The following is a 13,113-nucleotide window of genomic DNA, read 5'->3' as shown; positions in this document are numbered from 1 at the left end:
TACTTTTCCATGTCTATGAAATTTCTCACTTTTTACTTTGATTTTAGGTAGGAAACAAAATGAAAGGCTAAAGGAATTTTAAATATTATTCAAATTCAAAAGGCTCATCCTTGCCTCAGGGCCTTTGCACTTGCTGTTCCCTCAGCCTGGGATGCCCTGTTTCTGAAAAGCTTTTTGGTGTCTTTTACATCTCTGCTAAAGGTCACTTTTTAAATGGGGTCTTCTCTATCAGTTTTTCTTCTTTCTATTCTTCTAATCAAACTCTGTTATAAGGTTAACCTGCTTTACTTTTTTATTGTTATCTTGTTCATTTGTTTGTTTATCATGTCTTCCTTTGCTCCAAAGAGTAGGGACTTTATCTGGCATGATCTCCATAGTACCCTAGCACCTAGAATAGTGCATGTTACATTAGAGGTGCCCGGTAAGTATTTTTTCTTTCGAATGAGTGGACACATTTCCTCATTTGCATATTCATTGTGATGCCTGTTGCAGATTATGTACAACTCTGTTTAGCTTATTGTAGAGTATGTAGAACTCTGTTTATGATACAAACCAAAAATATCTGTTACAGCAAATAGCATTAAGCATATGGAATGTAAATTTCATGGTGTGGTGTTTTACTTGTTACAGGAAGAGTTGTTTCAGAATCCTCATGCAGTAGATATTGAGTCTGAAGACTTCTGCAGCCTGCCCCCTGAAATTAAGCATGAAATCTTGACTGATATGAAAGAATTTACCAAGCGAAGAAGAACATTATTTGAAGCAATGCCAGAGGTGAAATATACAACAGCACATTAATGTGTAGAATTGACAACCGCCGCAAAATTTTTCTTTAGCTAAAAGAGAAAATTGATAAGAATTACTTATACAATACCTGTTTTCAGTAAACAGCATTTGTATGTCTCAAGAGATCCTATGAAACATCATATATTTATAAGTTTGAACTTAAAAATGTTTGCTCAAAGAAGCCCTTCTTGATTTTCCACCCCAAAACAGGTCTTGTCTCCTGCTCTGTGTTCTCATAACACCCTGCGATGTCCCTATAGTTCTTAGCACCCAAATATGCCTCCCTTACTCTCGTGTATTTTCAGCACCTAGGTCAGTATCTTTCACATAGCAAGTGCTCAGTATATGCTTAGTGGTTCAATTCTTAGGTTAATTTTTAAAGTTATTTTAACCCATAGTACATATTATAAAATACTCATAGTAATATAGAACCTCATTACACTGTAAAAGTTCTAATTGTAAATTTCAGGTATCTCTCTGCTGCTGGGTTAGAAATGCAGTCAGATCTCCATCTTCCCTCTCCCTCTTTCTGGACAATGACACTAAGGAATGTAGTGCTAAATTTCTTAACTTAGAGCATCTGATGGTGTCTCCACAGCCACAGAAACCTAAAGTGGGGTATTGTATGGAGTTGGGTTTCGTCAAGCATGTCGCCTAATCATGCTACACCATTAATTATTACTGTTTCTAGTTGGTGAATGAGTTTTGTTTTTCTTTCTACTGCTGCCACCTATTATTTCTAAAATCATTCTCCTTTAACTCACTGTAGGACAGAATGTAAATTTTTGTAGCATTATTATTCCTAGTGAATGGATGTGGTATTTTTTTTTTTTGTAGCCTTTCGAACATTTCTTAAATTGATACCAAATATATGAAAAAAAGCAGGAGATATTTATTTTCCCATCACTCCTTTCTGTTTTTCTATAAAGAATGTGGGCATAGGAAAATGCTAAGGTGTACAAAAATGATATACAAAAGACAGAAATAAATTTATTTTCATTTCAGGGGAAAAATCCAAGCTCAGTCTATCAACTAGGCATTTTATTTCTTGAGTGTGAAAGGATCTTTGGCTGGTCTTTGAGAAAATGAAACTTGGATTCTTTAAACAATAGTGGGAAGGAATAGGAGAAAGATTTACTCTACTTTATTCTCTTTCTGCCACCAGAGCCTCTGAGGTCGGTAGACTAGAGTAATCTGTTTCTTGATTTGTGGAATGAAGATAATGACGTTTGTCTCATCAGTGGTTGAGAATAAAATGGGATAATGTATGTATAAAAGCATGTAGAGGAATGCCTTACACAGGAAATGTTTTATAAATGTTAACTATTATTAATAACAGTGATTGCTATGATTTATTGTGTGTCTTTTGTGCATCTGGGACTGTGCTGAGTACTTTACTTGCATATTTACTTGATTTCTAGAAAGTTTTCTATTAAGCCATAATCAAAATGTCACAGTGCTTGGCATTTACAATCTTAATACACATTTTTTGAGTAAATGATTAAATCATAAACAGAGTCTTTTCCATCTTCTAGCAGAGTCCTCGGTTTCTTTTTCTTCTGCCCAATTCTTTTATTTTAAAGATTATATTAAGTTATAGTTTTTCCCTAAGTATTCAAATTTTACTTTTATAAGTGAAAATGCTACCAAAAGAAAAAATCAACTTCTTTTTGTCCACTTTTGGGGAAGTAGATGGAAATATGGTAGTATTATCTGTATTTAATATAAAAATTTTATTTATTTTGCTTTAGGAGTCCAATGACTTCTCACAGTACCAGCTCAAAGGCTTACTTAAAAAAAACTATCTAAACCAACACATAGAAAACGTCCAAAAGGAAATGAATCAGCAACATTCCGGACAAATCCAAAGGCAATATGAAGATGAAGGGGGCTTTTTGAAGGAGGTGGAGTCAAGGAGAGTGGTCTCTGAAGACACGTCACATTATATTTTGATAAAAGGTATTGGGCACCATCACTTATTTGATGGTTAAAGACCAAAAATACATTGTATCTCTGAAGTCTATAAACCGGGAGTGCCCAACCCTTGGGTTGTGATTGGTTTCAGTCCGTGTCCTGTTAGGAACCGGGTTGCACAGAAGGAAGTGAGCAGCTGGCGAATGAGTGAAGCTTCATCTGTATTTGTAGCTGCTTCCCAGTGCTAGCATCACTCAGCTCCACCTGTGATCATCAGGCATTATATTCTTACAGGAGCACTGGTCCCTGGTGCCAAAAAGGTTGGGGACCGCTGCTATAAAGTACCATTTATGAGACCATTATACTGTTATCTGTGTTACTAGACATGTATTGTTATACTGTAAAACTATATAGTAAGAATGTTTTAATTTTTCTTAAGGTATGCAAGCTAAGAAAATATCAGAAGTGGAGTCAGAGTCTTTTCCATCTTCCAACAAAACGCACAGCATGTCTTTTGACACAAAGTCATCTCCTTGTGAAAAATTGAAGCCAGAGAAGGAATCTGGTGCTACCCCTCCTTCTCCAAGAACTTTACTGGCTATGGAAGCTGCCATGCTGCCAAACTCTGAAGAAGAGTTGGAGAGTGAGAATCAAAGGCAATATAATAAGAAGAATACATCTGCTACTGTAGATGGAGGCTCCATATCACCACTGACTCTCCTAGCTATTCAGAAAGCTCTTGATGATGATGAGGACGTGAAAGTGCCTATCGGGAATGATGTGCAGATGGGAGGGTCAGGAGCGATAAAACTGCTCATGAGCAGTTCTGATGAGGAAGCTGATGAAGGACTTAAAAAGAGAGATGAAAAAGGAATGCTGTTGACAACAGTGCCTGATTCAGCCAATGTCAACTTTGTGGAGGAATGTGTAACCAGCACTAATAATAAAAAAGAGCTGGCAGATTCAGCTCCTTTGTCAAGTACTGTCATTTGTCAAGGTAGTGAATCTAATGTTCCAAAAGAACAAATGTCATTTATTCACATGATTAATGAAGGCTTTCAGACAAGTGATGAGCCTATGGTTAACAACAGAAAAGATCCATTTCCTTTAGAAAACACAGTGGTAATACACAGGAATGCATCTGGGCTCCAGGGTGAAAGAGAACTGACATCAACACCTCTGACAAGTCCAAATGCTACGTCAGGGAATGAAACATATACCAAAGTGCTTGAGTTGCAGCAAGATCTTTGTCCATCTGAGAATAAATATAATTCTTCTGGTCTTTCAAGTGATGATGAAACAGAATGTGAAAAATATTCTACTTCTGAAGTTATTGGCACTGTCAGTTTTCAAGAAGCAAGTAACACACTAAGTGTTTCTTCAGAGGCAACAAGTAACTTAGAAAATACAGTATCATTTAATGGTAAAGAGTGTGAGAATTTCCTGAAAACCATCCAAGAACGTGAGACAATGAAATCTACAGGCCAGGATTTCATTTCAGTTCCAAAGTTCATGGAACCAACAGAAATTGACTCTGAAGAAAGTGAATCTGATGGTAGGTGCTTGTTCTCTTTTGGAGATAAAGAATGGTAGGATTTCACATCTGTAGGAACTGAGAGTTCCTTTAGTATGGTCCAGTGCCCACTCTGTTCAGGTGATGAACTAGACTCAGAACGGTAAAATGACTTTATCAAGGACACACTGCTAGTAATAGAATCTTGCCATTTCTCGTTTTGCTGTTCTTCGTTGTTTTTAAAGGGAGGGAGTGCCTTAATTGGAGAACATAAAGCAAGTTTCCTTTTAGTTCCTTTAACTTTTATTTTGAAATAATTACAAGCTTAAAAAAGTCAAAAGAATATTGCAAAACATTCAGGTTCCTTCACCCAGTACCTGAGCTGCTAGCATTTTATGTTTGCTTTATCATATCTCTCTGCCTGCCTGTCTCTATATGTACATACATATAGATCTATATCTGTACACACTTTTATGCGGTAGAGCCTTATAATTCATGGATTCCAATTTGCAAAATTACCTACTCACTAAAATTTATTTGTAACCCCAGAATCAGTACTCAACAACTGTTGATGGTCATTTGCAAACACTCATATAGAACAGCTAAAAATTTGAGATGCCACACCATTCTCAGCCGAGGTTGAGCAAGGTGGCACTCTGCCTTGTTTTAGCTCTCCTACAGAGATGACCAGAGGGTAGAGGTAGGAGAGAGCAGTGCAGTGTAGACCAAGAAGCTCTGGTTCTAGGGCCAATTGCATAGGGTTTGAATCCCAGCTCTGGGACTAGTTAGTAGGGTGGCCCCAGGCAAATATCTTAATACTCCTGAACCTTGTTTTCTTGTTCGTACAATAAAGGAAATAGAATTTACCAAGATGGGTTGTTCTTAGAGTTGAAGGTTATAAATGTATTTCCTATAGGAGCAAAGGTTCAATATTCATATGTGTAGGGTCTTCAGTGACTTTATAGAACGTAACTGCTGCAAATAAAAAGACAACTATACATACCCTCCCTCACACACTAATTTTTTTTCCTAGTGTCTGCCAGGTTTCTCTACTTTAAGGTTGCTGTTTCCCCTTTGTAATTAATAAATATTTTATGGAAAGGAATTTGGTGGCTGTATAAATATGTTGTTGCTGGACAGACCTTCATCCACTTGTTCTAGCATCCATAGATGATTTTTACCCGAATAAATTATGCTATAGTAGTTGCCAAATGGTGGTGTTCAAACTCCATCATTTTTTATATATTTATTAGTTGGCATCCTATTTAAGGAAAATCTTTCATTTCTCCCCATTTTTTATTATTTTTTTAATCATCTAGACTCACGGATTCCTAATTAGTTAGTTATGTATTACCATACTTTATTTGGTTGCTCAAATTGTCCTAGCTTTGGCCAGTGGCCGGTTTGTCTCTTTAAAAGCTAGCTCCCATGACTTGACAATTCCCTGTTTTATTTTGATCATTACTTTCTGGCAAGATATTCCAGGTTTAACTTGTATTTTACCTGCCTTTCCCTGAAACTAGCCATTTCGCCAAGGAGCCCTGGTTCCTTGTAAGGGCATGATATTTAGAGATTAAGATCTGGGGGCTGAGTGTGCTTGTTGTTATTGGGGTGTCATTGTTTCAGGACCTCTTAGGAACAGAGCCAGAAAATATATTTATATACACACATGTACACACATTAATTTATCTATATATTCATAAATTTACACTGATATCTGTAGTTTCAGTTCAATAGCACAGATTTCATTCTAGCCTTTACCTTCTTTGTACTTTCCTTAACAGTGAGAAATCTTGCTCCCATTATCTTTTTGCTTATTCTCTACTTAAACCATCTCCTGATCTCACTGGCCTCTTCTGTGGCTAAGGATGTCCCTTTGCCCCAGCCTCCAGTCCCTGAGCAACCCTACCCCCTCTATCCTGTAGTGTCCTCAGACTGAGCCCTCTCTGCCTGAAGGGAAGGAAGGGAATCAATACATATTTATTTTTTTAAAGAAAAGAAAAAGACATGGGAGAGGAGCGAAAGAAAATGGAAGAAGAACTGTTTCTCCTGAGTTCCTATCCAGGGTTTTTTCTCGCTAAGTCACAGCTTTATTCTTTGCTATGTTTATAGTGATTATACATGATTATTTACATACCCTAGTAATTCTCCTTTTTGAATTGTAAAACAGTTAATTTAAAGAATTTGTATAGATATGCAATTCATAGGTCTTTGAAAGCTCAGTACCTAAGAAAGTGTCAGTTGATTTAATTGAAAAGGCTTGTTTTGAAGTTATAGGCATTAAGTTTATTTAATAGTAATATGCTACTGTTACATGTTTCTGTTACATTTAGATCTTTTTCTCATTTTTCAGTATACTTTGGAAAGCTCTTGATGATTTCAGGAAAATTTCGATTTTTAGCTGTAAATAAAGTGACCCTATTATTTTGATACAGGAAGTTTCATTGAGGTCCACAGTGTAATTAGTGATGATGAACCTCAAGCCAATTTAGCCGAAGCTTTCAAACCTCCCTCTGGACAAGATGAAGAGGAACTGATAGGAACGAAGAAAGAAGACACTGGTGACTCCGAGGGCCTCATAAGAGACAACTCCGAAAGTGAGGCCTTGGATATTGAGCCACAGGAGGAGACTGAAGAAAATGCAGACAGTTCTTTCAATGAATGGCAAGAAATTAATTTGGTAATAACATTACATTATGCTTTAACTTATTGCTAAGGAAATCTGTTAAATAGTTTCTGAGTTTTAAGTAGTTACTAGATGAATAGTCATTAGCTGTTTGCATGTATGTTCTTGTTCTTGCTGATGACTCCTTTTTTATGTAGATTGCTGTCTGGAGTAGTTTCCACTTTTACTGTGATTTAGTGAGGGAACTCTAAAGATATTTTAGACTTGCTCAGAGATCCAAGTGGAAAACGTCATAAGGAGAAAAATTTAATTGGTAAATTCAGTCAGACTAAATGCAGGCTTTTATAACAAGTGAATTTAATCGGATTATGAACATAATTATCTACAAGTGAAATTATTTTATAGGAGGAGCTGGAAATTCTGGAGAGTAACCTTTTAGTACAACAGAATTCATTGAAAGCTCAAAAACAGCAGCAAGAACGGATTGCTGCTACTGTTACAGGACAGATGTTTTTGGAAAGCCAGGTAAGTGTACCAACTTGTGCCTCTTTTAATAACACCTGCTGATATTTCACTCAGTCAGATTCCCCGAGAGAGTGTGGTAAATGAAGTATTTAAGCACTCCTTCCATTTTCGGGTCAAGGCCAGGTACTGCATTTCAGCAGAGGTCATTGTGTATCTGTAACTCTTCAGGAACTTCTTCGCCTGTTTGGAATTCCCTACATCGAGGCCCCCATGGAAGCAGAGGCTCAGTGCGCCATCCTGGATCTGACTGATCAAACTTCCGGAACAATCACTGATGATAGTGATATTTGGCTGTTTGGAGCACGACATGTCTATAAAAACTTTTTTAGCAAAAACAAGTTTGTAGAATATTACCAATATGTGGACTTTCACAACCAATTAGGTAAGACTTCAGAGCACGATTACTTCCTGAAATTTACCTTCAGAATGTATATTTTTAATCTTTCTAAGAGACTAATTTGGTGCATCAGTGGAAATGGAGTGTCTGTACAAGTGTTCATATAAGTGATCTTTTGCTTATTAGAGAAATAGGATTTTAAAATTAAAATTAAGGAATTAAAATCCTAGTATGTTTAGGTGTTTTCTACAGTCTAATCATCTGATCTGGTTAGATGTTGACTGATTACTTGAGATCTAAAGAGTGAACCTAAGGTAGTCGAGAGGGGAGGAAAGTAGGAGTCACTCCTGCTGGAACCATGAATCTCATGGCCATATAGTGGTGTTTCTGGCAGTTTTCATTCTCCCATTCATGCAACAAATATATGTTGAGTAATTCCTATATGCCTGTTGTTCCTGGCAATGGGGAAACAGCAGAGCATAAAGTAGTGTAGTAGAAGAAACAGATGATAAGAAAAATACATAAACCATAATTCGATAGTAGGTGATATGTGCCACATAGAAAAATAAAGCAGTGAAAGAGAGTCACAGGAAGTGCATGTACTATTTTATATAGAATCGTGGTCAGGAAAAACTTTACCAATAGATAACTTTTAGTCTGGGATCCAAAAGAAAGAGAAAGCAAGTGTTATAGCTATTTTAGGGATAAGTATGTCAGACAAAGGGACTAGCATGTACAGAGGCCCTCAGGCAGAAGCTTGGTTGGTTTTTCTAGGGAAGCAAGAGGTTGTCTATGGATTGAATTGTGTTCCTTCAGAATTCATACATTGTAATCTTAACCCTGGTACCTCAGAATGTGGCCGTATTTGGACATAGAGTGTTTAAAGAGGTGATTATTAAATGAGGTTATTAGAGTGGGCCCTAATCTGATCTGACTGATGTCCTTATAAGAAGAGGAGATTAGGACATAGAGGGAAGAGGGAAGACCATGTAAAGGTGTGGAGAAGATGACTGTCTGCAGGCCAAGGCGAGAGGCCTTTGGAAGAAACTAACCCTGCCAACACCTTGATTTCGGACTTCTAGCCTCCAGAATTGTGAGGAAATAAATTCCCATCGTTTAAGTCACCCAGTCTAGGTACTTTGTTGTGGCAGTCTGAACAAACTGAAAGAGAGGCCAGTGTGAGTGAATGAGGAGGAGAATGGCAAGAGTTAATATCAGAGAGGAAGGAGGAGACTCAAACCAAGTAGTATCTATTGTGCTGTAGAAGAGATTTTTGGGGTGGATTGGGTCTGTGATGTGAGAAAAGAATAGTCAAGGAAGACTCCCCATGCTGAGCAGTTGTTAGAACAGATATACCAGTAATAAGGTGAGGGAGACCAGGAAAGGAACAGTTGGAGCAGGAGAGAGGAAGATCCAGGTTTCGGTCTGTTATATCTGAAATGCCCATTAGACATCCAAATGGAGATGTTAAGGTGATAGTTGAATGTATGTAGCTTGTTTGAAGGAGAAATCCAGGCTAGATAGCTAAATTTGTGAGTCAGAGTAAATGTTATTTAAAGCTTTAAGGATGGATGAAACTTTATAAAATTTTTAACAGAATGTCATTAAAAAAAAATATTTTCAAATAGGAAATTTGATGAGTATATGTATGTATAGTTTGTATAATAAAATATAAATGTTATGTAATAAATATTTACAAGTAACATTTTAAATTCGAAAATACATAATAATTTTTGCTCTTTGTAGGATTGGACCGGAGCAAATTAATAAATTTGGCCTATTTGCTTGGAAGTGATTACACAGAAGGAATACCAACTGTAGGTTGTGTTACAGCTATGGAAATTCTCAATGAATTCCCTGGACATGGCCTGGAACCTCTCCTAAAATTCTCGTAAATTCTTTATTTCTTTAATTCAGATATTTATATAAATACCCAAATTAATGAACAGAACTATTATTTCTGCCATAAATTGTCACAAATCATTGTTCGTTGAGAAAGTAGGAGGAGGTATTGGTTGGGTTACTAAAGTTTGTTTTCACTTTTCTAGAATTCTAATCAAATGAGGGACTGTTTTTTTTTTGTTGTTTTTTTTTTTAATTGCTGCCAGACTTATTCTAAGTCAAGGGTATAAAGCTGGTCCTGTGGGATTTCTTAGGTGTGTAGAAGTTGCTGTTTCATTCTTCATATGTCTGTCGAGTAGCTACTTTGTGTCTGACACTGTGTTAGGCTGGGATAGGAAAGATGACTAAGTCATGGACCATTCCCTCAAGCAGCTCCCACACTCTTGGGAGTAACAGAGAAATATACAAACTTGTGCTTCTGTAAATTGAGTGTTCAGAAAGAAGTGGGCCAGAGAGGAGCATAGAAATGTAATGCCAGGAACTTTATATCAGGCACTGCTATCCCTTTTCTTACTGCATGTATACTGCAATGAATTCAGTAGTAGGATTGCATTCCACACAGAACCCAAAGTTGCCCTACACTTTTCAGTTTTGGAGGTTTTGAGATGGTGGTAGTAGTGAGTATGTCTGTGGAAGCAGTTCTTTCTTAAGGTTACCCCTTGATGGCATCTTTTTAAAAAATTTGAAATGTATTCATATACCATAAATTTTACTCTTTTAAAGTGCACAATTCAGTGGCTTTTAGTCTATTCACGAGGTTGTGATGGCATCTTTTAACTATCAGTTTGTTGTGAGATACCGTTTGAAAGTAGATTATTTAATGATTTAGTGTTCTCTTCAGTTGTATCTCCTCTGTTTGATATATATAGAACATTATGGTCTGAAGAATCAGTGTTTATTTATACTGCAGATAAGTTATTAGATAGCTTGTAGTTCATGGTATTTAAATAACTTGAAAAACTACAAATAATACTAGAAATATTAGAAAATATGTATTTAAAAGATTACAATTAACATTTTGATTTATATAATTTTAGACTTTGCACAGTGTACGCATACATTTATATATGTGTGTATATATATGTATGCATTTGACTCTAAAACAACATGCATTTGAATTGCATGGGTCTATGTACATGTGGATTTTTTAAAATAAATATACAGTTAAACCTATCACAGGTGTCGTATCTGTGGATTCAGCCAACTCTGTTTGGGAATTGGTGTATACAGAGGGCCAACTCTATGCATTGTTCTGTGCCATTTTATGTAAGGGACTTGAGCATCCACGGATTTTGGTATCTGTCCTGGATCCTGGAACTAGCGCCCCTCATATACCAAAGTATGACTGTAGTTAAGTTTTTGGGGAGTCAAGAGTTATATGCAGATTTTCGAATGTGCAGGGGTTAGTGCCCCTAACACACACACACACGTATACTCATGTAAGTGTGTTATTTTTTTCCTTTAAGAATGGGATGATGCTATATACTTTTTATGTTATTTGAACTCATTTTGTGATAGAACAAGGCGTATCAGCAATGTATGGGTTTCTGTCATTGTTTCGATAACTCCATAGTAATCTTTGACATTGTCACGATTAATTAAATGCCTATTGTTGTTTCTGTTTTGTTTTGTTTTGTTTTTTAAGTGTAAACTAACATTGATTTGGATGCCCTTATTTTTGGGTTCCTATCTGATAATTTTTTAGGATAAGTGAAAATGATATGTAACATTTCAGTTTCGTGTCCTGATTATTTATGAGTGATTTTTTTTATTTTTATTAACATTTACATTTCTGATTTAGTGCCTACCCATTTTTATGCTATTTTTCTTTACTTTCAGCAGTTTTGATTGTTGCCTGTTGAATGGTTTACATTTTTAGAGTCAGCTTTAGCAATTTTTGCCTTTGGTCTTCTAGCTTGTCGATGACAGATAGGGGCAGCTTCAGCAGTGCATAGATCAGGAGCGTTAGAACAAATACAGAGGTAAAGAGCGAGAAAACCAGTGGAAAAGCAGTAAAATTGATGTTGTCTTGCTTTCTTCTCTGCTTCTCCCTTCTAATCAGACTAGCTACTCTCCCATTTAAATAGAGCTACTCTATGCCTGCAGGCTGAATTTAGCCCAGTTGTGTTTGGTTTGGCTTACTGTGTGCTCTTTTTTCCTTTTGAATTGGCTGCCAACATTTAAGTTTGGGGAAATTTCACAGATAATTTTGGATGCTCTTGGGGGAAAATGAGATCTGAAAATACTGGTTCCAAGTCCTAAATAAGCCCCTAACAGCAGGGGCCGAGAACTGCAATTCCACCCTACTGACTAGGCCAGGGCACAAATCCTTCAGTTTTATCACAAACACTACCACTCTCTGTTGTGTCCCCCACAGCTCAGCTGATTGGCAGATGCCGTCTTTCATCTTTATGTTAAGTGCCTGTTCCTCTTCCTTTAAGGAGGCATGATCCTTTTGTTTTGTTGAGCTCATAGCATATTGTGCTGATCCTCCTAAATGGCAATTATGATGACTGTTCCAAAGACAAAAATTCAAAAAGGAGTAGGGGAGAAATGTAGGTATGTTCTTCTCAGTGCATGCTTGGAAACAATATTGTAAAACTGATGAAGAAAGATCTTTTTTTCCTATTTGCATTTTGATTCTACAATGAAGTCTGTAGTTAGTCCTTTTTAACACTAGATGGCACTCCTGCATTGAAGTGAAACAATGGCAGAGGACTCAAATCTGAGTCAGTTGCTAATAGTAATAAGTATGTGAAACAGTGTACCATGAGATGTAGGGTTTGTATAGGTTTCATTGGATGCACATATCTGTGAGGGTTATATTTTTAACGTTTATGCCATTCATTTGTTTTCACTGTAAAATTCTTCTGATTCTCTGTTGCTGCATTATAAGCCACCTTAGACCTCAGTGACTTCAGACAGCAACAGTCATTGATTTTGATCGTGAATCCACAATTTGGTCATGGATATGTCATCTCTGTTGCATGTGTGTTGGGTCAGCTTAGTTGGATTAGAGGAGCCACTTGAGATGACTCACGCACATGGCTGACAAGTGGTGCTGTCACCGAGGAGCTCAGGCATAACTGGGTTGGTGGCCTTGGACCCTCTCCAGACCTCTTTACAAGCTGGACCTTCCTCAGAGCATGTCGGTTGCCTCCAAGGCAAATTTTCCAAGAGACAGGATGTGGAAACTGTAGTCTCTGAGGGCTTGTAACAGCGTCACTTCCTCAGTCACAGAGACCACCTAGCTCAGGGGGAGGGGACTTTGACCCCACTTCTTGAAGGGAGGAGAGTCAAAGAATGTGTGACTATCTTTAACCTGTCATTATAATTGCTGTTCATAATGGAAAGTCAAAAAATGAATAAAATATAAAGAAGAAAATGGATGGCTATATTCTTATTTAGAGCATTACCTAGCACACAGTGAAATAATAGTTGCTTAAATATCTGTTTACTTTTTCCTTTCCTTCTCAACTTTATACATTTTTTTTCAAAATTGGGATCATA

The 13,113-nt window shown here is 36.9% G+C and overlaps 1 protein-coding gene across 2 annotated transcripts in view; it reads left to right on the top strand.

Annotated features, from left to right (window-relative positions):
- The window catches only part of LOC107499213 (basic immunoglobulin-like variable motif-containing protein), a 52,398-nt gene that overhangs the window by 34,999 nt on the left and 4,286 nt on the right, over nucleotides 1-13,113 (top strand). For both annotated transcript variants that reach the window (XM_036228816.1, XM_016123184.2), the window contains 7 exons: nucleotides 631-774; nucleotides 2,538-2,745; nucleotides 3,140-4,255; nucleotides 6,649-6,893; nucleotides 7,245-7,364; nucleotides 7,533-7,746; nucleotides 9,448-9,592. In XM_036228816.1, coding sequence (XP_036084709.1) covers nucleotides 631-774; nucleotides 2,538-2,745; nucleotides 3,140-4,255; nucleotides 6,649-6,893; nucleotides 7,245-7,364; nucleotides 7,533-7,746; nucleotides 9,448-9,592 — 2,192 coding nt within the window. The remainder of the gene's footprint in view (nucleotides 1-630; nucleotides 775-2,537; nucleotides 2,746-3,139; nucleotides 4,256-6,648; nucleotides 6,894-7,244; nucleotides 7,365-7,532; nucleotides 7,747-9,447; nucleotides 9,593-13,113) is intronic.

The sequence above is a fragment of the Rousettus aegyptiacus genome, unplaced genomic scaffold, assembly GCF_014176215.1.
Source record: "Rousettus aegyptiacus isolate mRouAeg1 unplaced genomic scaffold, mRouAeg1.p scaffold_m13_p_11, whole genome shotgun sequence".
NCBI classification, from domain to species: Eukaryota; Metazoa; Chordata; class Mammalia; order Chiroptera; family Pteropodidae; genus Rousettus; species Rousettus aegyptiacus.
Note: the sequence above shows the minus strand (reverse complement) of the source record. Positions and strands in the feature narration are given on the sequence as shown.